The sequence below is a fragment of the Vidua macroura genome, chromosome 3, assembly GCF_024509145.1.
Source record: "Vidua macroura isolate BioBank_ID:100142 chromosome 3, ASM2450914v1, whole genome shotgun sequence".
Classification (NCBI taxonomy): domain Eukaryota; kingdom Metazoa; phylum Chordata; class Aves; order Passeriformes; family Viduidae; genus Vidua; species Vidua macroura.
In genome coordinates this window covers 82,716,452-82,741,245 of record NC_071573.1, presented here as the reverse complement: position 1 = coordinate 82,741,245, position 24,794 = coordinate 82,716,452, and the positions used below count along the sequence as shown (strand labels likewise).

Here is a 24,794-nt window from a genome sequence, read left to right as displayed (position 1 = left end):
ATGTTTAAAAGTTGGAGAAAATGTATAAGCTTAAAAAAGAATCATGCAATGCAACTACCATGCATCCTAGAAGAGTAATTAAGGACTTGGAAAGAAACGCATGGAACCAGGAATAGCACCAGACAACTTTACATTAGACAATCAGTTCACTACAGACTTGGGGACAAAACACTTGGACATTATCTTCAGCCATCTTATTCCTTAATTTCTGTGTAGCCATAACTTTCAACCTTAACATTATTGTGTGAGATGATTTTGGTAGGGTTGAGGCTTTTTTGAGTTTGTGTCTTTTCATTGGGGTTTTTTAAATATATATATAATATAAAAAATGTATCTGCATTTACAGACATTTACTTGTATCTGTCTAGGAAAAGCCATATATTCACCATGGTAACTTCACGTAGTGAATGTAAAACAAAATTAGCATGAATGTACTCACTTACTTCAAAGCTTTTTCACTGGATGCATGGCAATACACATTTTCAGTTTCGAAAACAAGTTTAATGTTTTAAATACAATTATTGCTTTATTAAATTATGTATCACCCCATTTCCTGATTTTATGCCAGCATTTTTAAGTATAATCTGTTTCATTACATCATTTTAAATAAAACCAGCATTTAGAGAGATACAACTATAATCTTCACATAACCAGATAAGCATGACCTTACAAGGTAGGTTAGTATCTGCTTGCTGATTCTACTGCTCCAACTGTTTTCAAAGGCAATCAAATGAAATAAAGGAATTTCAGAGATCACCTTTGAAACAACCTTATCAAATCCACTTTTTGTTTCTTCAGCCCAAGGCTTCTCAACAAAGAAGCAACCTGAAAAAGAAAACTAAGGACCAATACAAGTGAGGGTTTTTTCTTTACTATAGCAAAGCTGTAAGAGCTTGGGTCTTAACTTCAAGATTGGCCAGAAAATCAAGAGATCTAAAAATAAGTTTTTGAGTATATTCTCTCAATCATATGAAAGCACTCTTCACTGCATAAAAAGTTTGAACGAAGTCAAATGAAAGCTACTACAGCAGAGCTAAAAGTAAAAAAGGTTTTAATGAGTGGTCCTGCACCATTCCAAGATTCTTCCAACACATCTTTTCTTCTACCTAACTTTTGCAGTGGTAACTGTTAGAAATATAGTCATGTTGTAATCCTTAAAGTGAAAAAGTGGATGCTGGAGTCTTATCTTCTCAAGTAACACACAGAGGTCTCCCAGCAAAGTAAATCTTTTATTCTTCACAAACAGTATTTCAGGAATAACAAGACATAACCACTACAGCTTTTCAAAAGCATCTAGTAAAATTTATTTATACAACTGCCTCACTTCATGTACCTGACATTGATATATAGACATTAAAAATGTAACCCTTACACTAAAAATTAAACAGAGCTGAGAGAGGCATAACACATGTTGGTTTGAAAACTACATAAACAAGCTGTGGTAAATTTTCCTCTTTGGGGTATTTTCTCTAGAATTTGTGGTAAAATAATTACATTAAGTCAGTCATGCTAAATACCTGGTCCTGATGTCTCACTAAGAAATCCTGACCAGCTTTCTCAACCACAGCTCAGTATTTTCAACTTTCTGATAACAAGCACTGAACAATCATATTTGAGACTACATTAGAGAAGCCAACTCAAGCTATGAGTCAAGTTGGTAAGACAGGATAAGACATTCAAATTTTAAAATTCTATAGTTGAAAATAGAAGATGTTTGTATTTTATACAATAAAATACAAATATAACTAAAACCTTTGTAGAGTCAGTAACAATTTTACCCTGCTGCAAAACTCTGAGCTTTTTTTTTTTTTAATTTGGTTTGGGTTTTTTGTTGGCTTGGGTTTTTTTTCCCTAAGGATTATTAACTTCTGCAGTACTTTTCTAACTCCAACCAAGAACATAAGCAAAACATCGGCCCTCCAAGTTTGTTAGGTCTGATAAAGTAGTTATACCTGTTGCACTGTATGTTCAACCACCATTTATATTTAAGTTCTTTAAAGAGTTTTTTGGTACCAAGAACTTTAGAGTTGCTATTCCCTATTAATACAGTTGTTAAAGAGAATGACTACATATAAGTTTTGATGTGGTAACATAATGCCAAATCATATAACTTTATCTTGCTGAAAGGATCTGTAACTATTTCCATAAGGTTCCAGTAATTCTTTCATCCTTTCAGAAATTAAAGTTTCCTCACCATTTCTCTTTTAGCTGTCATGATTTTAATTTGGAAGAAAAAAAATCCAAAAAAGAAACATATCTTTGTTAATGCAGTTAAATCCAGATTTATCAAAAAATTTTAAGTAATTTGCTTATGGGCTGACAATTTTAAATGAAGTCGGACAAATAATGTGCTGCTAAATTTATATGAAAATTGCAAGTGTAAAACTTATTAGAAAACTGTCACTTTTCAATTCAGCTGTTTACATTGTACCTGTTTTAATTTGTTTTTTGACACATATGGGAGAAATTATGCTAACCAAATCTTTGAATAAGCTATTAAACCTTCATTTTAAATAAACACAGAAGTGTAAAATCTTACTTTGCTTTAAAAATGTTCATATTTAAGGTCTAGGTTTCATAACCTGTTGAAAATCAAAACATATTGTAAAGAACCCATGTAAATCACAACATGTCACACGCTTTCTACTTCTGGATACAATGTCTATTTATATAAAATGTAACTAATGCATTTCAAATGAAAGTGTGGGACTATTCATCATGAGCTTGTAACAGAACACTGCCTAGAAACAAAGAGAAACAGCTAGGATACAGATACAGCTAGGATACAGAGTCTCTGATACAAAGACTTAGAGCAAAATATGCCCCAGTTAAAAAAAAAAAAAATAAATCACTATTTTTTTCCTGGGACCTATAAGAAGCCTCATCCTACCTTACATCAACCACAGCAAAGACACTGTTGTCCTTCTAGGTCTCAGTAAAGATCAGATCTTAGCTCCAGGATCAGTCTTTCAAAAACAGCCAAGAAATGGAACATGGCCTGTATCTTCTCCAGTGGCAATGCTACAAGCATGTCAGCCTGCCCCTCAGGCCTTGCCATTTTAAAGGTTTATGTTGTTTTATTTCTTTTTCCTGACCACTTCCATAAAAGTTGGACAGAGGGCATAAGAATGACAAATACCAATTCAAGCACTAAGGGTTACACTGCTATTTTTGAACTACCAATATGGTTTCCAGGGCAAGCAGCATTTACTAAGTGGAGAGTAAGCATTTACACAGAGGAGAACAGTGGTGTTTCTGGGGGATATTAAAGCTTTTCTTTCACAAATATAACTGAGTTACTTGTCATTTCAAAGGAAGCTGAAGGTGGGAAAGGGGAAGAGCAGGTTCAGTTAAGAATTTTTTTTTTCTTCCTCCTCCTCCAAAAGAATCATAAGGTTGCTTCCAATGACTAGTTTAGAGTTCAAATTGTAATGCATTTCTGAAACATCCTTGGTATTTCTATATGCTCTCATGAAACGTGCTTTGGCATTTAGAAAAAGACTCATCATACAATTCTCAACAGTTAGAGATATACATACTGTGATGTATAAGTGTCAAAGGCTAAGGTGGCTTAGCCTTTCAGCAACTCAGATAGTCACAAAGGTAGGAGGATTTTGAAGTACTCAGACCTGTGAATTTAATAGCAAATTGTAAAAAAATTCTTTTTGTATCAGTATTCCAAAGCATTCCTAACAATACGATGAAATATTTATGGCCATCTTAGCCCTGAGTTCCAAGGGAGTTCCAAAACTACCACCCAGAGCATGTTAAGGATACCCTAACACAAACAGTGCTCTGAAACACTCTCTCAGCACCAAGGTAATGTCACAAGAATCAGTCCAGATGAACACTTCACAACTGGCAACACATTAAGATTACAAATAAGCAAAAGGCTGACCTTGACAGGCTGTCAGGCACACAGGAGGCACCTGAGGCACACATATGTCAGACATAAGAAGGCTGACTGCTGGCTACAGCTGAGCCTGACTTCTCAAAGAATCGACTCAAAAATGAGAGTCAATCAAGTAAGACAGGAGAACAACACCTAGTCATGAAAGATCTTTTGTTGTTGGTTTTCTTTGGGTATTTTTTTTTTTAAATCTGTTGTCCAGAATATTTTTTTTCTTTAAAGGCTTCAATATTCCTACTTGATTAATTTATACATTACACAAAGATTTCTTAAACATCATAAGGCTCATCTTTATCAAAACACAAGCTTCCTGTTTCAGTAATTGCAATGCCTACCTACAGAATCTGCCTAGTCAGGTATCAGATCCAGGTAAAGCAATGACATTCAAAGACACAGTAAGAATTCCAATATTCTATAGTGCAAAAAAATTTTAAATGCCTGCTCTCTCCTAATATTTCATTATTGCTACTGTAGTACAGTCTTCATACTTTCAAAAACATACTTTAAAGTAATAGGAGTCACCGTATGTTCCTGCAACTGTTCATAAATCTATGCTATAAACAAAATTATTAAAAAAAAATTATTAACCCAAAAACTAAAGAAAAAAAAAGGCAAAAAAAAAAAAAATCCAAGCAAAAAAAAAAAAAAAAAAAAAAAAAGAACAGAACTACAGGTTTGTACATCTCCTAAAATCTTTTAGGAAACTCCTTTCAATATTCTTTCCCAAGGCAGCCCACTCACAGGATAAGAACTATCAGGAGAAACCTATACTCCAAGGCCCCAGACAAAATGCTTTTTGCAAGCAGTCTGAGTCAGCAGAGCCCATCCCCAAGAGGTATTTCTTAGAGGAAAGTGTGCTTAAGTGATACTGCCTAAGTCCAAAGACTGACAATCAAAGGCAGCACCATTACACAACAAACCTATTTAGGGTCAGACTCGAAGAACACAAATACTTAATGTCAAAGTTATAATACCAACAAAAACGCAATCACCAAACCAAACAAAGACCCGTGCATCCACCTAAAACCACCAGACATCTCCATTTAGATCTGAAATATTTGTCCCTGTAGTTTTTTTTTTTGCCTTCATATGTTCTCAGCATTGAGAAACTTCTGTCTAAGACCTAAGGGCTAAGCTGCAGCACATACCACCCAAGTGTCAACCCTGGAAATCCTAACAAACCAACGGCGTCAGATCTACTAGGAAGTAACTCAGTGGGAACACCTGAGAGAAAACAAATGCTATGACAAGAACTGAGTGGTGTACACCTTCTATTTATGACCTGACAGAAGAGAATCCTACAAATACAAAAGCTTGCCTAAAGGCAAAGAATTTCTACCACTTTCTAATCCACCTAGAACATTATTTGTATGCCCAAGAAAACTAGCCAGTACTTAACCCACAGGCTACAGATTCACTTCTCTCCATAGCAGCACAATTTGGGAAAATTGGGAAGAAGTCCTGTCTAGGGCATTTATAGCCAAGATGCTCTCCTGAGTAAGCAGCAGATGTTGAATTGAGTGCTTTACTACTGAGGATATAACAGAATCTAGGTCTTCTATTTCCTGACTCTAACAGCCAAGGTAAATCAAAAAATTTTGAGTGCCACTTGCTCCTGTAGGCTCCTTTAGGAAAGCAAGGACCTCCCTCAGTTGTTGGAAACCTGTCTTACCACCCAAGGAATCCAGATGCCTCACTGCAGCTTTGACTAAGGGACTGCATTGCAAATATATCTTTATGTACATTATCATGCAGCTGCTTTCAGCAGACAGCCTACCATTCAGTGGATCTTTCCCCCTTGATCATCCACCAAGACACCTACAGTTCATACATTGTTCAGCAAAATTAATTACAATTTAAACATTTACAAGAGTCTGCGCTGTTCTTCTGTAGCAACAAGACAGTTTTTGTGAAATATATAAACTCTGAAACAGGTGGCTAAAGGAACCACTTAAGAATTATTACCCTGTTTCTTCAGAATGCTTCTTTGTACCTGGGAAATACAGCAAATGAAACTGCACTAATATTGCATGAAGAACATATTCTTCATTAGCAGCTGTATTAAGTCAGGCTTGGTGTGAATATGACATAGGCCAAAAACCAAACTCCTGTATTTACACATGCAATTTAAAACCATCTCATCATCTCACTGAATGTCAAAATTGCCTAAAATGCTTTAACCATCTCACACTCTTGATATTTCTATGGCAAATTGCACTCTCTGGCTTATTGAAAACTCCACCTGAGTGTAGGGGACTCAAGTCACTGAATTAAACCAGTTCTGAATATCCATGGACTCCAACACCAAGTTATGCAATATTTACACAACTAGACCAAATGAAATGAAGACTACAGGTGAAAACATGAAATATATAAAGCATATATACTTACTGAGAGTACCCCATGTGACAGTATGGGGTGACTATTAATGATAAGGACCAAAATCTGGCAAACAGACCAAAGATGCTTCAAACAGACCAAAGATGCTTCAAACAGACCAAAGATGCTTCAAATTAACCGCAATTATGACAATTAATTTAATAGCAAATCTTCAGTTTAAAAACCTGGGAAAGGATGTTCTGCAGGACCACCAGAGTCACCTAGTGGGAGCAAATTTCAACCAGCAAGGAACAAATAAACGGAGGAATCAAAGTTTAACTTAAACACAAAACAAACCGTATATTTGGTTACTGTGATTTTCTTTGCAATTTCATATTCACTGACTGGATAAAAGAATTAAGATTGACACTGCTTGCATCCCTGGGTGTTTTGTTTCCTTTTTATTTTTTTGGGGGGAGGGGGGTTTGTTTGTTTGTTCGGGTTTTTTTTTCATGTTGACAATGAAGGCATTTGGGGCAGGGTGGGAAGAAATTCTAAAAAACCCAACTCTACTTTAGGGATTTGCCACAAGGCTTTAGACGTACAAAGTAATCCATCTAGGGTAGAAATACCTGACTGGACTAACATTAAGCCAACAGTCATCTATGATTTTGCTAATTCAACCAACTCCCTTAAGTTCTGTAATATTTTTAAGGAACTTTTGTTATGAGAAAATCACCAAATGCAACTTCTGGTACCACAGACCAGGCAATGCTAATGAGAGATTGTTCATTTGCCGTTTAGGAAACAGAGAAGACTGGCAGCTCTGTATGAATTCATTTACCCCAGTGTACTAAATCAGAGCACTTAAACTTTGTAGCTCTGCAGAGGTGTCTGCACAATATCCTCTGCCTGCCACCCATCACCTAAGAAAACCTGTCATTTCCACCCATGTCTTTTGCACCAAATATGGTGAAATATTCCATCCATAGAGAGATGCCTCTCTTGTATACCTGGCTCATACAGTGTAATTTCTTGGTTTGAGATTAACTGGTTGCCAGATCTACAATTCCCCTCATCTTGCACAGCAGACAGACTTTCTCATGTTAGTTTCTAGCACAAAGCACAGATATCTAGCTGCTGAGATCTTCTGATTGTCTACAAATTTCTCTGACTCCAAAGATCTTAAAATGTATATGACTACCACCTTTTTTAAGTGTTTATGTTGCATGGTACTCTTGACATAAATATTCCAGTGTTTTGGGGGCTGCCTAATATCACAGGCACCTGTAATTTAGATTCTGATAACTCTTAAATGGACTTGGTTTAAAGAGTAGCTAAGCTCAGACTCCTCTAACCTAAACTCCATGAAAACCATCATACATCCATTGTAAGTAGAACTGGAAATGCAAGCTAACCAAGAAATGAGAACATGCACCTCAGCTGGAAGCAGTCAATAGCATCTAGTAAGGAAGATGCATGCTCATAGCTCCAATATGATTGTCTTGGATCCTTCATAAGCTCAGTTACAGAAATCACTGGAGAGAGATCACTACTCAGCCCGGGTCATTGCTGAAGGAATCTAGGTTGCACTCACTCTGATTAAGATTGGCTGAATTCTCTCTAAAACCTTATGAACTCTACTGTAATGCACATCTCAAAACCTTTCTTTAGGTTCAGTGACCTTCCTGGCTTGAGTTAATTTCTAAATGTCTCTTATGTTTTTGTGAATCTGTCTATGATAGGTCTCTTCTTCAGATGATTTTCTTTATGCTGGTCTCCATGACTGCCATTCCACTACAGCTGAAGCACATTTGCCTACTCTCAAGCATTCCAAATGATTGTGGATATTCTACAAAGGCTTTTGTAATTTTGTCCATGAGACCAAGTCTGAATTACACACTACATCATAACCTTTTTGAGGAAAAAGATAGGTACAAAAACCCACTTAATATCAAGAAACAGATGAAAACACCTATTGCATTCATCTTGCAGGAGATTTAGTCTAGTGCAGAACAGACCAAATTTGAAACCTGCATGTGGAGGAGCTCTACACAAAAAGACTGACAGTATTCCATCCAATGGGCCAAGGCAACATCCAACAACCTAGTATGAGATCAGGAGACTCCTGAACAGCTTTAGCCAGATTAAGAATTAGTAATGCAAAATTAAACCAAGTTGCACCTTGGCTCCCCAGGCAGGAAAAAGAGCACGAAAGGAGGGTCTTTGTCACCCTGTCTCTTACACATGATCTCTGACAATGTAGCGCAATTCCAATTTTGTGGGGATCAAGCATACCAAAAAAACCCACTATGAAATACAGGCAAATAAACAACTTTTAACATTTTACAGATTTACTCTTTGCCCCACTGAACTGAAAAGGAATTTCTCATGACTTCAGCAGATGCAGGATTTTGCTCTATACATAAATCATACTTGAAGATGGCCTACATAAGAATGTACTAAAAGCAGAAGGTTTAGAATGATTGCTCTGGCATATCTGTATAAAGCACAATAATTACCATGTTGAAGTAAGACCGAATTTTGACTCCTCTTGCCAAATCCCAAACTATGACATTTCCATCATGTCCAGCAGAGAAGAGAACTCTTGGATCAAATGGGTGAGGTTCAAGTACAAACACTTCATCTTCATGTCCCTGAAAATAAAGACACAGCAGAATGAAAAAGAATATTGTCTCAAATATTTACCTGAGAACTCAACATGGTAACACAAGCAGCTGCCACACTAAATATGAAAATACCCAGCAAAAAACTATTTTAACCACACTTTATTTTTGGTACCGGTGGATTACACTCTTTTCTTTCCAGTTGCAATTTTACCTTCCTAAGTAGTATGCCAAGTATGTCACCTTCACAAGTACGTCCCAATAATTTCACCAGGATTTTAAAAAGATTAGTGACCAAAACACTTGGTATCTTGGGGTCTTAATATTCCACAGATTTCAATTTTTTTTCCAGCACAGTATAAATTAGAAATTGAATTTAAACTCATAAAGAATGAAATATATAACTTAAAGTTAGAGAATAATATCTTTAAAATTAATGCTATATTTTAGCATTAAGTATTTCCATCTCTAAGCAGAGTATCAAGTTATCTAGAGTTAACCATTTTCTCAATTACAAAAGAAGTGTCAGACATTAATGAAACTGTTGATTTATTTTAGTTAGAAAACTAATTTTTGTACTCATGGAATGATTAGATTGCAGAAGTGTCTCTGTTTAAAGAGGGCAAATTTACCTATTAACAGTATTTTAAAACACCACATTAAATAAAGATTAAAAAGCCATTTCCTTCTCTCCTTCAAGATAGAACGCCATTGAAAAAAAATAAAAAAACAAACCAAAATGTTCAAAATTAGTTTCAGGCTTCTTGAACAGCAGTGATTACTTGCAACTTTAAGCTTTTATTTTCTAATAAGCAGCTGACAGACATCTCTATTACACTTCAATTATCTGGAAACATTTGTCATATAAGGAGGAATATTGATGACGTATAAATAATAAATTTTGCATTCAAGACTGATAAATCAAGATGGTATACCTTACCATGAGAATGTGAATGAGCTGGCCAGTGAAAGAATTCCAGACTTTCAGAGTCATATTATTAACTGCAGTTATAACAGAGTTGTCATGTCGGTCCCATGCCACCATGGTCACTTTCAGCTTTGTGATTTTATCTTCAACTCCTTGAAAACTTTGTCTAAAACAAAAAAGTAAAAAAATTCAGTGTAATCCTACATTGCCTAAATAGTTTAACATTGCTAACAAGAGAAAATATTTCTGTAAATTGCTGTATTTTTAAGAATATTTCTTTAGAAATATTCTTAAAATTTCTCTGAAACCAGAGAAATTAAAGATGTTTTCTATAATGTAGCACATACAATCACAAAGAATTGTAGATACTTAAACAATGACTTAAGGATCTTCCAGAAAATGCCCTCTAATACACTATCTAATTTGCTTAAATTGAAAACTACAATATTTTTTGTGGCATCTAAAGAACAAAAATCCAAATTAATCAACCAAGTAACAGCAAATTGTTCTAAAGAATATTTGTAATAAGTAGTTCTCAATATGGAGAGAAGTATTCTATACCTTTAAATTATCTAAATTCTCAGGCAATATTTAGAACTACACCACTACTCTGACATTACTTTACTCTTGGTAATATTGGCACTTAATCTTGCATGAAACCCGAACAACAGTAATCTATAATATAATATATCAGAATACTCAAAAATTACATTTTTGGCAGTGTGATTTAAGGACTAATCACCCTTGAATTCTCTAGCACATTTACTTCTATGAAAACATCAACCAAATGCAACAATAGCATGCTACCACTAAGTAGGCAGAAAAAAATACAGAATCTTCCACATAGTAAGCACAACAACACATTGCACAATAGTATGTATTGTGAAACTCAATAATAGAAAATGTAGTTATAACCAAATTCCCTTCCAGATTCAATGCAGAACCCAGGAGACTTTATAAGCTGAAATTACTCTTTCCTTTCAGTGCCATGATTTCATTTTTTGATAATACTGTTCTTGTGCACAAAAGACCAAATTTGGAACTGCACTTATTCCTCTCACCACAAGGATAAAACAGAATTCTGCTATAGTGTTTTACTAAAATGAGCATTTCAGTTTCTCAGATAAATTCAGCATTTATGACTACAATGAAGAAGAAGCCATTCCTCTTTTGCCCAGTATCAGTTAAAATTGAGAATTTTTAGTGAGAGTAACTCAGTCTGTTATCAAAGTACCAGGGTTTTATACACTCTTGTCCAACATTTTGATACCTATGCTTTGTTGCATCTGCCCATAACTGAAAAGACAATGTCTAGTCAAAACATTTAACTAAATCACAGCTTATTTAGCCTTCTCTTCCATCCCTCTCTTGGTCTTTCAGGTCTCTTACCACATATTACTCCTGCAATCATTATAGTTTTCTTTTCTACTAAATATCCTTCAAAGCACTGAATAGGGGGAAAAAGGTTTATCCCTTAAACCTGTTATAAATCCTTTTATTTTATGCCAGCTGGAAAATATCTTCATGCCAAAATACAAAGATGCAAGCCACAATTCCTACTAAGTCATTCTCCATCTTCAAACCTCTTTTGTTGCTTGTTCTAGTGTACAGAAGTTTCCCATACCTACAAACTCTTGTAAATTCAAGATTGTTTTAACAAACACAAAACTGTCAGAGAGCCAGCAATTTCTTTGCTCTGGCACATTGTATGACAAGGATCCAATACTGCTTTTCTGGAGATGCATGTCCCACAATAGCTGTAAATATTACTAAAATGCAAGCAGTCTCAAGAAGAGACCTGCCCTGGTTTTCTTGCTCCAGAAACAAATGTCTACATAAAAAAAACATATAAATTTGACCATCAATGGGTTTTGATTATCTTTTATTGTTTTAATCTAATCAAAATACTAGTGGCACTATTATCAGGACAAGCTAATTTCCACACCTGAATAGGTTGTCAAATATTTATTTTAGTTGGATTTCAAGAGCTAGATAAACATACTGTGCATTTAAGCAATAATAATTTAAGCCTTCTCTTTTTCTCTTCTCTCACTGTCTTTTAAAATTTTTTTATTAAGTCAGCAAATTATATCAAAGGCCCTCAAGAATCTATGTAATAGCAGAACATTTTACATCACTTACCCTGCTGGGCGAGTAGCCATATCTAACAAAATGCTTTTCCATTCCCTTCGCTTAAATTGCCAGATTCGTGCTGTTCCATCACGGCTTCCACTCACAAATCTAACAAAAGGGGGGGAAAGTTACTCAGAGATCAAAGGCACATCTGTACAGAAAGGACACCTGAAAACTGAAGTCCCAGACATTAGAATTCAAAAACAGAAGGTATGAATAAGAAGTCCAAACAGTGTCAGAATGCTGTACAAGTGGTTTGAGGTGAAAAACACTTCCCATACCAGCAAAAAAAATGGAAGGCCTTCAAAAAGTCAAACCTGCTTCCCTGTCCTGAGCCCCTTCCAAAGTAACTGTTCTATGAGCTTTGGTGCACTTTGCTGAGTTATGACACTGCACTGGCAGTGGGACACCACAACCCAAGGAGCATTCCAAGGGACAAACCCTATTACACCAGGTCAAGAGGAGAATCCTGCCAGTAGAAGTACAGACATGATTTAAAACTTAACCTACTCCCAATAAGTTAGCATTGTATACTGAGTGAGTATTATGATATTTATATGAAGAAGTGTTTCCCAGCTTGTGTTTCTCTCCCACCCTTTTCTTCCCCCTTTTAGAGGTTCAGGGGTAGGAGGAGGAGAAAGAGGTGGGTGAAGCTTGGTTTACAACTATTTGTATCATGATAAAAGTATAGAACATCAAATAAGTAAAGTGCCAGATGCTTCATAACAAACCAAACTGTTTTCTTGAGCATCCTTCATAACCAACATCCAGAACTTAAAGTGAAACATTCAAAAAAGAATTAGGCTATCTAAACAAAACATTGCTAGATCTAGTTTGATAATTTCTCTTTATGCAGCAGTCAATTAACTGAAAAAAGGTTTATACATTAAAATATATCTCTAAGTACATGTATTTGATATGTGAATATATATATATATATATCTATATACACACACATATTTCTCAGGAAGAAGTTTCAAGTATTTTATATCCATAATTTTAGCAAATTCAAAATACTTCAATCATTACAATGAAAACAACTCTGAAACTAAGGAGTTCCATTAAAAAGAAACAGTGAGACTCCAATAGTTATAGACAATTTTACTGGATGGAACTCAAAACAAAGCTCTATTTTTTAAAAACTCTCTCTGGAAACTGGTATTTAAAAATGCCTACAAGGTCAAAAAGCTAGCTCTGAATAGTGCGCTTACCTGCTACTACTATTAGAAAACTGAATGCTGTCAACTTTGTCCTATATAAAAAAAGAGCAGAAAAAGAAAAAAGAAATCAAATTTCTCCAAGTTATCCCCTTTTATCCAAATTATTACTTTAATCAAGTACATATGTAATTTTAAAAAATGTATTTACAGTATGAAACTCCAACTCTGATATCTTCTCTGGCTGACCTGATCCAAAGAAATAAACCCTAATGATGTGATCTGTACTCCCAGTGGCCAAAAACATTCCACCTGAGAAAAACAAACAGATAAGTCTTTAAAAAAAGGGCAATCTACTGTTATTACAGTATTTTCAAAGGGATGTAACATCAAATATTTCAATTTATTATCTGAAATTTATAGCTGTATGTCATTTCAACTATGCCTGTAACTGACCTTTAAATCAAACAAGATTTAGAAACTCCAAAGTTTAACTGGAGCTGAATTACCTCACATTTGCTGTCAGTAAATATGCATCAGCAGATGTATCCAAAAGATTAGCTAACCAGAACAATTTGCTTGCAGCTAAGCCCTTAGAAGCCTCCCTCTTAAAAAAAAAAATCAAAAGGAACTCGAGCTCCAGTACATTTCAATATTTTATCCAATTATTTACGTAGCATTCTTCAGTTACCAGCTCTAGAATCAATGAAACACAGACTGTGAGAACTATGTAATCAGCCCCTTCTTGTACAAATCCCCAAATATTACACCTCAGATAAAGCTGACTCTCCTAATTATCCTGCAGAAAAGGTATAAATCTATCCTGTTCTGAAGTGAATTGCAGTCACAAGAGATTTACTTACAACATTCCATGTTTAACTGTTTCTAGGAATTTCTGTAGCAGCAAGTATTAATGCACAAATTCTGAATTTCTATTTTAAATATTTGGGGTCTTTTAATAGCCACTTACATCCATCTTATTAAAAAGAAATATGCTACAGTAACTGTACTGTATTTTACACTTCAAATTACTTCCTACACTGATACAAGGAGAGGAGGAAAAAAGAAGTCTTTTACCAGCACTAAAAGAAGAACAGATCATTTGGACTCCAGGCCGAGGACGTTCTGTAAACTTTGTTGGCCTTGGACTACAAAAAAATAAACAACGAAAAAGAAAAAAAAAAAAAAGAACAGTTAAATAATTTCCTAATAGGGCTTCAAGAAACAAGTCAGTATCTTAGAAATAAAGAACAGAAGGATAAAATTAAATATGAAGGAACAGATGGCTGCCCATTTATAAACAATTTTGTGTGACTATGTTTCATGATCTGATCTTTAGGAAACTAAGATATCCAGATGGACTAAGTAATTCATGCATCAAGGAGAGTTGTAACATAACTTAAATCCCATTCCCTTTGATACTGCTATACAAAACACTCTCCTGAAGCAAGGCAGAACAGAGCCAGTTTGCCATGATGTTCAGTTTTAAACTGCTGGGTGTACTGGTTTTCTCCTGTGGCATATGCTTCCTTTTACAAGAGAGAAACAGAGCTGGGTGCTCTATATAGACAAGGATATCAAAGAAATGTAAATAAATTTGGAGTTTTTCACAGTATTAGAATATAAGAGTTTCTTCAAATGACATATATCCTTATAGGCTAGTTTCAAACAGTACCCAAAATGTCAGGACAAAGAATAGAAGTTTGTAAGAGATTTTACTTTATGGCCCTCACTTTTCTCTAGGCATTTCAGAATCTCATGTGCAAGCAAAACTAAAGCTTCAGTGAACCTGGCACTTTCAAGGATGTGTAAAACCAAAACAAATCAGATCAAGTTCTTCAATCATTATTTCAATTCTGTTCATGCATTACAGCAATCTCAAACCAGTAGGTGGTCTTGCACAGTATGCCATCTGCAATCTTCCCTCAAAGAATTAACTTATGAGAGAACAGCAGCACTACACCCACGAGTGTCATCACTAAAGATTTGCTCAAACATAAAAGAATGCATATTCAGAACTTATCCAAAATGTTCTCTTTTAAAAGCAAAATGGCCTGTATAATTCATTTCACCTGAAGGCAGATGCATAAGATATCTTTCTCTACTCATCAGTTATTGCTATCTCAAAAAAAAGTAATAAGCATTAAACCTTGGTGATGTTTATGTATAAAACAAAGTAATAAACATCAGCAATATCAGTTAAGAAATCTTTCTCCAAATTATCCATTCCCTATAGGCTGTTTCTGTGACCTTTCCTGCAGGAGTTTTAAGGTAACTCCATGCAGATTTGTGACAAGGAAACTTCACAAGGTACAGTAAACAAGACAAAGATCTTTCCTACAAAACAGTTGAAATGCTCCTTAAGTGATATACTAACAAGAACTACCAAACAATTCAATATGCAGTTTACATCATTTGGAACAAATGTAAATAGATAAATAGACTGTTATTTTCTTCCACTGTTGTTTGTGAACTCTGCCTTTGGCGTTAGGACAACTACAAAATAGAGAAAGTATGCATTTACATTCTAGTTCAAAAAACCAATTTAAATTCTCAAACTTATGTCTCTCCAATGCGTGCTATTTTAGGCATTAGGAGACAAGAGATTACAGCACTCTTCTACAATAGAGCAGATTGCAAAATGAGTTGGGCAATCAGTATTTTTGTGAAGTGTGCAAAGGGGACAAAAGCTGGTTCTCTCCAGGACAGTGTTTCACTTTATTGCATTTATTAAGTGTTTTATTAGTTTATTAATCTAACCCTCAGACTAGCCTACCTCTGATCATGTAGTAGTTAAAGCAAGATTTCTTCACAGAAAACAAGTGTGTGACATAACTTCTCTAACTTAAGTCTTTGTTCACAAGTCAATGAAAAATGTTCAGCATATCTGAGTTCTGATATATTACCAGCCCCTTTAACATCAAGTGCCTTCTGCATAAGAAAGCAAATGGGAAATATCACATCACACTGATGATAATTGAAAAATCAGTGTCCTGTCCAAAACAGGAATGTCAAAATCAGCATGTGTTTTTCCTGATTTTTTCCCTCTTTTTAAAATTATGGAAGGATAAATAGATAAGAATAAAAGCAGTACACCAAGCTCCTCTATTCAAATCTGTGAGATGGTTCTGCTGCCTTGCTTATATGGTCTGTCAGTAACAGGCTAACACTGGAAACTTTTGATGCAAAAGGTGGCAGAAGAAAAATGAAACTCCATGTCTTCCTCTGAAAGGATATATAGGCAAATATTTCACAGTGTAACTAATTTAAATGTGATGCACTGACCAGTTGTAATAATCCTCCCTTAAATTTGAATGAAGCACATGATTCTTCAGTTTCTGATGAGGCATATTTTCTCACTCCTCCCTACTGCAAACTGATGCAGGATTCAACTCCTTTGTTTACTATCACCACTCAGAATAGTAAAAGCAGACTAAACCCAGGGTAAGACTCAATTGCCTAAATTTTCAATTGTTTCCGGATCTTGTTTGGGCTACATTCTGTGAATTCCTTGCCTGCAGCAACAACCAGTCTTCCTCTGTTTGGAAACTGCATTAATCTACCTGGAATGTTACTGCTTTTAGACATACATGGTAGCTTCCTGGTCATAAGTCTCTTCAAGGAAAGAAGAGGAGGATACAGGTGCCCCTGTAACACTAAAGAACATGCATCCACACTAATCACAGAATCATAAGAGCAAGGTTGCTCACTTTCCTTTAAACAACCTGAGAATTTTGTGCTCAGCTGCACCAATGTCTCTTTCATCCTATGACACTAAATCTATTGTAATGTGTCCTTCTGCAGTTCATCAAAACAGAACTGTCACTAATATCTCCAGACTGGGCCATATGTCTGACCCAAACACAGAACATGCCTCAATTAACAAGGCTATTGAAAAATAGGAGACCAACATGGGAAGCTCCTCTTTTCAGACGTACTATTAATTAAATAATATTAACTGCAGCAGTGTTGTTGGCAAAGCTGAGTTACAAGATTTTTGTAATCTGAGAATGAAACAAAATAAACATTTGCAAAGCTAAGAAAAAAAACACAGAAAATACAGCTCAGTGTAGTTAAAAACTAAACTGATTATTTTTAATTTGAGAGTACACTGAACACAATACCAACTCTGCCTTTCCCATATTCCATGAAAAAGTTCAGCAAAGTACTAGTGGCACTGTCAATCATCTTGAAATTACAATCAACCACATGATCATCAGGAGGCTGCCCCTCACCAGGGACACCAGGTGATTTGAGTAGTGTTGCATATATCAATTTTTTTTCTTTAAAGTAGCTAAGATGTCAAGACTTTACCACCCATCCCCATTTGAAGCATTGGATAATTTAGTAACACACTTTCATCACTGATAGCAATTGCATCCTTGTAGAACAAGCTGCAGTCAAGCTCAGGAGGAACATGAATTCAAGTTCTGGCTTAAGCATGTTACAGTATCTTTCACCTGAACTACTCAGAACTCTAAGTCTTGCTTGAAAGCTCCAATTTCTCCTTCCTGGGGTGGGAGTTGTACTAGAACCAAAATACAGGGCAGCAGCTCAGAGGCTGAACAACCATGGTAAGCTGTCCCTGCCAGCTTTCCTTCTCTTCAGAAATACTGAACAGAAGCAAGCCTGTATTTTTTACTACACAGATAAATGGAAGGACAAACTTCCCACCTTACCAGTGATACTCTCTTCCAGATGGCCTACACGTCATATTTTTTAATGTAACTTCAAAAGAGGCCTTATGACAAAAATTAACAGGCATCTTTCTTTCCCTGGATGCTCTTATATTGCTAGTACTTGCTTTTCCCCCAGCACATAACTGAATGGATGTAGAGGGAACCTGCCACACTTCTGCAGTTCTGGAAGGAGAACCACATCCAAGTGTGTGAGAAGTGCAATCACCTCACTGAAAACTGTTATGACAATATACACCCATTGCTGAGCTGCACTGGCCATGTAATGCAGCCTTCTTGTGGAAAATTACACTGGATTGCAAGTTTCCCAGTAAAATTTTTTTTTGGTTTACTGGAATAATCATGATAACCACAGTTAGAAAAGTTTACAGTTTAGCACATTGAGTAAAACTTCCCCTAACAATTTCCCTAAACTAGTATACTGTTCAATTCAGGAAATTAAGACTTGTGTGTCCAACAATTTTGATATGACAAACAGCATAGAGTTGTACTCCAGTCCCAAGACATACCTTTTTCTTATTTAGACATTTTTATCAAGTTTTAGTTTGGATTAAAAAGCATCAATTACTTGAAATACATTACAGCTCTACTAAGCTTAAAAAAAGACTTAAAAGAAGAAAAAGCACACAGTGATGCCTTTAAATATCTCCATATAATGCATAATACCCTGAGGCAAGGAGTTTTGTAACTCAGTTGCATGTTTTGTAAAGAACCAATTTAGTTTGAAAATGGATACTTTCATTTGATACCTTCTAGAACCAAAAGGACCCACAAGCAATTCCTCATTATATTCCCTCTTCAACACACTCACGACTGTACATTACTCATCTTCATGTATTCGGTTTTTTCCACACTGAAGAAACACAGCTTAATGATTTCCTCTCCCTTCTCAAACACAACATAAGAAGTATTTGCAAAACAGAAGGTAAGAGCAGTAGAAAAATTCCAGTCTCAAAATTTAATCTGCACTCTGTTGTTAAGCAACAGAGTCACTGGCATGACTTTGGTTACCAAACCACTTCCTTGCTGTGCTGCACAAGACATCTCAACTGATCTGTTTTCTCTATGCCCCTGTCTAATCACATCTGTTGAAATGACTTCTACATGAAAGCATTCCTCAAATATCTTCTATTCTTTTAATATTTATTGAGCACATCACTAACAATTTTTATTCTGCTATTATATATCACCATGGGAGAATCCCCTACCATAACCAGTACCAATTTTCTCCCTAAGTTTTATCTCAAGACAAATCTCATCCAACTCCATGATTCATTCAAACTTCCATAATCGTAAAATATCCATCTCCCAGCTTATATATTATAATCTACCTAACTCTCAAGGATTCACTATTTTCTAATGACAGAATTAGTTTCAAAAATAAATTCCATAGACTAAAACTTTACTTAGGAAAAGGAGAAGAAAAGAAAGAAAAGAGAAAGATAAAAGAAAAAAACATGTGGGCTCAAAAGATTTACCAATCAGAGAGACTAAAATTTCATCTTGTCAATAAGAGCTCAGACTTAGGAAGCGTTAAGAAAAAATAATGTGGTGGCAACTCCTTTCCCTCACACAAAAATAAGCATGTAAGCTATCTTCTCCTGTCCTCAGTAAAAAGGGGAGTCTTAATTTGATTACAGCATGCACTAGCAACAGAGGAGTAAGAAGGTGAGACACAGCTTCATTTAGAGTACCAAAAGAGACAAAACATCCAGGGAACATCAAAATAGTTAAGACGCAAACAACTAGAAAAGTACCTATGCAAGTAATGGAGTGCCAACTTAGACATTATATTAAACAAAAAACCTCAACAGTAGACTCATTTTCTAAATTAACAGATATACATTATCACTCCACAAAATGTTGTATTATCAACTTAGTTTTTAAGAGATAAGCAAGCAAGCTATAGCTACATCAGAAATAGATCATACCCAACAATCACATACTGAAGTAGTCAATTACAAGCTTGTTTAGTCACATTTTTCTCCATATTTGTACATCATTCTTAATTACATAAACAGAAGTACTAATAAATAAAATAGCAACTAACTTTATTTTAAGGGTGCCAGCATCCCACAGCCAAAAGCATATAGTTCCATCTGCCCCGGTTGAAGATAAGTATCTCTTTGAGCCACTGCATAGTGGGGAGAACTGGGAAAAGGAGGAAGAAAAAAAGAAAAGTTTTCCTGTTAATCTCTTCCAGATGTGCTAAGGAGTTCCATAATTCATCTCAAAAAAAATAAAATTCAAGCATCAAACCATACTTAAGGGAAACTGATTGGAATGAAAACCAAAATAACAAAATGTTGCTCTGTCACTCCCTCCAGAACAACCCTTCTGGGTTACTTGCCAAAGCACTCCAGGTTCCTCCTCCCTCCCCACCACCCAAGTTGCACAATAGCATGTAACTCTAAACAAAAACCAAAGTGCTCCCAGGGACTGCAGTTTTTACTCAATGCACCTGTGCTCAGAATCACAGCCTGCAAAGGAATGGTACTTCAAAACAGAACTGCCCACATGTGTCATGCAATTTTTTTGAACAAGGATTATGTCTGGGATTCTTCAAAGGTCAGGCATTTTGACAATAAACATGTGTTTTTTCCAATGCATACCATGAAAATTCCTTCTCACTTCAAGCTTACTTGCCAGGCATGCATTTTTATTCCACTGAACTTTCTCATGACTCACTTTTGCAAAGTAAAAACCTACCTGCAATGATGTTATAGATGCACTGTGGCCCTGCAGGACTGCTAAGGGTGCGCAAGTTCGAAGGCACCAAACTCGGATCATTTTGTCACAGCTTCCAGCAGCTATCATGGTGTTTTCATAGTTTACTGCCATATCAGATATTTCAGCTGCATGCCCTCTCAGGGTAGCCAACAACCTGCCATCATCGGTTGCCCAGATTTTTACAAGGCAATCATCTGACCCCTAGAAGGAAGGTAGAAATAATTTCAACCATACCATTGGCTGTTTTGATGCTAGAGTTAGCACAGTGAAGTGGAAAACAGAATTAGTGACTTGCAGATACTCCCACCCCTGCTTTTAACAGTTTTCCACACTGCATTTAAAACACAAGTTTACATTGATTCTCAACAGTATATACAAATCATGATGCATTTATAATACAAATCACAAATCCTACAGCAAGTTGGTTTATGCTCCAGTAAAATATTTTTCCAAAAATCCAGCACAAACTGAAGATAGCCGTTGCAATGCATTAAAATAAAGATTTATATTAAATGTGAAAGTGAATTATAAACTGGTACAGTCTATCATTTATACGCACATATGTTCCTTATCTTCCTAGTTTCATCATCATACTTACCACAAGTTAGGTAAAGGGCATGTATGAACAGCTATTCTATTATTAGGTCAAACTAGTACAAACATGCTTAAATATTCACATTTACATGAACATCAAAATGACCATTCTTTCTCAACAAACTCAAGAGGTTTCATCTACATATTCATACTTAACTCAGGTTTTGCTGGTCTTCCCACACAATTCTAACAGCTACTTGCCTGTATACAACAAATTCCCAGCCCTAACAAAAATTTGGAACTCATTCCTTCATTTTTTTATTGCATTTCTGTGCCTTCCTGAAAGTCTGAGCATCTGCACCGCACCACGGCTCAATACCATGACATTTGAACACTGCACACACACACTGGCAGACAATGTTTATTGTAAACATTTAATTCAATTACTTAGGTTCAGAAGGAATACAAAGTTGGGTTTTAACATTCAGAGCACTGATCTACTGGACACACACGTGCTACAAGTTACAATGTGACACCACCCTTATAAAATTTCACCAGTTTTTCCTATTCCATCTACTTACAGTGCTTCTGCATATCTGCCTCTGTAATCTAGCAATTACACTTTAAAGACAGCAGAAGGCATGGCAATCCCATCATCTACCTTTTATAAAATAGAACCACGTCTCCTAGGCAAAGGAAATAGTTACAGAAGCTTGTTCATAATTATATTTTTAGCCTCTTGGGTGAGAAGAGCAATGATACAGCCTATACTATTTCTACCTATGCACAAAACTTCCATGTTGAGATTCTGTGGAACACATTTGCCTCTTTTAACTGCTAGACTGCCACAGTGCCAGACCAGGGAACACAACCAGAGTCTGAGTTACAGCAATGAGCAGAGGACAGAATCACAGAATTGCTGAGGTGAGAAGATACTTTGGTCTAGTCCAAACTCCCTGATCAAATAGGGTCAGCTAGAACATGATGCTGTATCCACCACTCAGATTTTGTTATCTTCTGGGCATCTACTGAAGGCACCATCTTATTCTGTCACCCAGGTCTTTAAATGAAGCCTGAGAGAGTACTGGTCTCAGTACCAAACTCTGTGGTACACCACTAGTGACTGGCCTCCAGCTGGACCTTGTACTGCTAATCACAACCCTTCAAACCTGAAAATGCCCTAAACTGACAGTCTCATAGTCCACACATCTAACCTGTACATCATCAGTTTGTCAGTAAGGATGTTACAATGATCTGAAAGATAGTATCTACTCACGCGGGTCTGTTATCATTATGAGACTAGAGTACAAAGAATCTTGCATATTCTTCTCAAAATGCAGTCACAACCAAAAAAACCCAAGAAGCTGAGACAGAAGGGTATGTGTGCTTGCTGGTGTGTAAAACTGCAAATAAGAGCCTCACCACTCAAGAGAGACCTGAAAGCAGGAGGAGGGAATGGCAGACCCAGAACTACCAAACATTAGAAAAGGCAGAAATCAGTCACAAAGATGTAAAATGGTCAGCAAGGAAAAAAAAAAATACTTGTGGCACCTAACACCACCTGAAGGGTCCCCAGAGGTCTTTTTAGTAACAGCAAACCAAGGAAAGAAGAGCAGCATAAATCCGGCCTGTTCCCTGCCAGCTGGCTATAGTGTCACTATAGAGGCATGTGTTGTACATCTCCACTGCGGGGGGGGGGCAGGGGCAAAGGAAAACAGAAGAGAAAAAAACTAAGGTAAAATTGTAAATTCTGTAGCACCTTGGCAAGACATCAATATTAGAGTTCAAAATTCATGTCTTACTATCTGATCTGAATGGGACAATCCACAACTCTTAAAATACTGCTGCAATACTACTAGCAAGGGCATTTGGCTTACACCACAGCTCATGTTTCCAAGGTTATATCCACAACTGTTGCAAATTACATACCTATTAAACAGCATCTGCCAAAAGTGAATCCTAAAACAACTTCAGCACCTAGAGAGAATTGATGACTGCATTACCAAGGTATGGAGTAAAATTGGTTCATTTTCCTACCATTACACACACTTGTGGGATGAAGTGAAACTGCCAAGCAACACACAAATTAATCTTGGGTTGGAAATCTTACACAGACTATTGCACAATGCTGTTTATTATTCCCTAGAAAGAATAATCTCAGCAGAGACAGGAAAATAAAGGTAGGGAGAAAAGAAGGTTTTTGCAGTCAGAAATTTAAGTAGTGCAGGAACTAGAGAAGACAGTATTTGTTTCTATTAACCTGCATGGGTTCTGCAAGTCACACTTTTCAGTAGATCCAGAATACAAAGTTTCTACAGGCTGCAGAGGGGCAGTTCTTCACCACAGTCTTGCCCACAGGTTGCTGGGAATCTCTATTCCAGCACCTGAAACACCTCCTCCTCTTCCTTCTTCATTCATGATAGAGTCTGCAGGGCTGTTTCTCTCACGTGTTTCACTCCTCTCTCCCAGCTGCAGCCATCCTGGGATTTTTCTCCTCCTTCTTAAATACATTATCCCAGTGGCACTACCACCATCACTGATGTGCTGAGCCTTGGCCAGCAGTGGGTCTGTCTTGGAGCCAGCTGGTATTGGCTCTGCTGGACATGGAGCAAGCTTCCAGCAATGTCTCACAGAAGCCCCCCCAGCACCACAACCTTGCTATGTGAACACAATAAACACCAACTAAGCTAGTAAGGAAAAACATATACTCTCCCATTTCCACTGTCTTCAGGCAAAATAGAAGTAATGTCTTTCTAGCAAGGACAACATCTCCCAGATGACTATGACTCAAAAATGTGCTGAGAACACCTTCTTTTCCTTTTAATTTGAAACACAACATGAACAAAGCTTGAGTTTAGAGGCTTTCAATCCTTCAGATGTCAGGTGGAACAGGAAACAATTATGATGAAGTTTCCAGAACCAATTACAAATCTAAAACAACTCATCTAACTAACATCACACTGAAGGTTGTGGAGTAAAAATGTAAGGCAAGAACAATTCTCTACTGATGCATGCAAACTTACACACCACACTAGAGATTTTAGTAGTTGCAGTGGTCTAGGTTGAAAAGAACTGGCACCATTTCATTATACAGATGCAATTACAACAAACAGTTCATGACTTTTTACCCACTGACTATGAGGCCAGGTAGAGCAACTTGGATTTTACTGAAATATGGAATACAACCATTTGCCAACAACCACTTCAACATCTACACGAAGAACACTGGATTTACCTAAAAGTGTAGAGATAAGAAGTTCAGTCCTAGGTCCTCCAAAATGAAAATTCAGCAACCACAATTAATATCTATGGCCACTTTATTTAACTCCTGAAGTAATCATGATCTAAACTGCGAACTTTCTTTAAAGCAATTAGACCAGGACACTAGTCAGCAAAGGAATGCCAGCAAAACTCTGGGGTTGCAGAAACATACTGCCCCTCTCCATCTCCCATTTTATTTCAGGTTGTTCTACTTCTCTCTTCGAAAAAAAACTGCTGTCACAGTCAAGAGAATTCTCTCATAAAATCTTTAATGTATTCTGCCCTGTCATATACAGAATAAACCCACTACACAGAGCCCATTTCCTGGCAAGTAAATCAGGTATAAACCACAGGACATAAGATTTTAATGCCTTTGATTTAGCTTGCTGACAAAAACAAAATAAATATGAAAATGAGTCTCTTCTATGCCTGAAGTGAACAAATAAATAGACCTGCTAGGAACACTGCAAGGTGTCCCATTCCTTCAACCACACATTT

At 36.3% G+C, this 24,794-nt stretch overlaps 1 protein-coding gene across 1 annotated transcript in view; it reads right to left on the bottom strand.

The window, feature by feature from the left end:
- Positions 1 to 24,794, bottom strand: part of PHIP (pleckstrin homology domain interacting protein) — a 106,349-nt gene that overhangs the window by 58,525 nt on the left and 23,030 nt on the right. Inside the window, exons 8-15 of the mRNA XM_053973009.1 lie at positions 20,481 to 20,702; positions 19,822 to 19,922; positions 14,152 to 14,222; positions 13,286 to 13,386; positions 13,129 to 13,169; positions 11,927 to 12,025; positions 9,797 to 9,950; positions 8,752 to 8,886 (exon numbers count right to left, since the gene is read on the bottom strand). Coding sequence (XP_053828984.1) covers positions 8,752 to 8,886; positions 9,797 to 9,950; positions 11,927 to 12,025; positions 13,129 to 13,169; positions 13,286 to 13,386; positions 14,152 to 14,222; positions 19,822 to 19,922; positions 20,481 to 20,702 — 924 coding nt within the window. The remainder of the gene's footprint in view (positions 1 to 8,751; positions 8,887 to 9,796; positions 9,951 to 11,926; positions 12,026 to 13,128; positions 13,170 to 13,285; positions 13,387 to 14,151; positions 14,223 to 19,821; positions 19,923 to 20,480; positions 20,703 to 24,794) is intronic.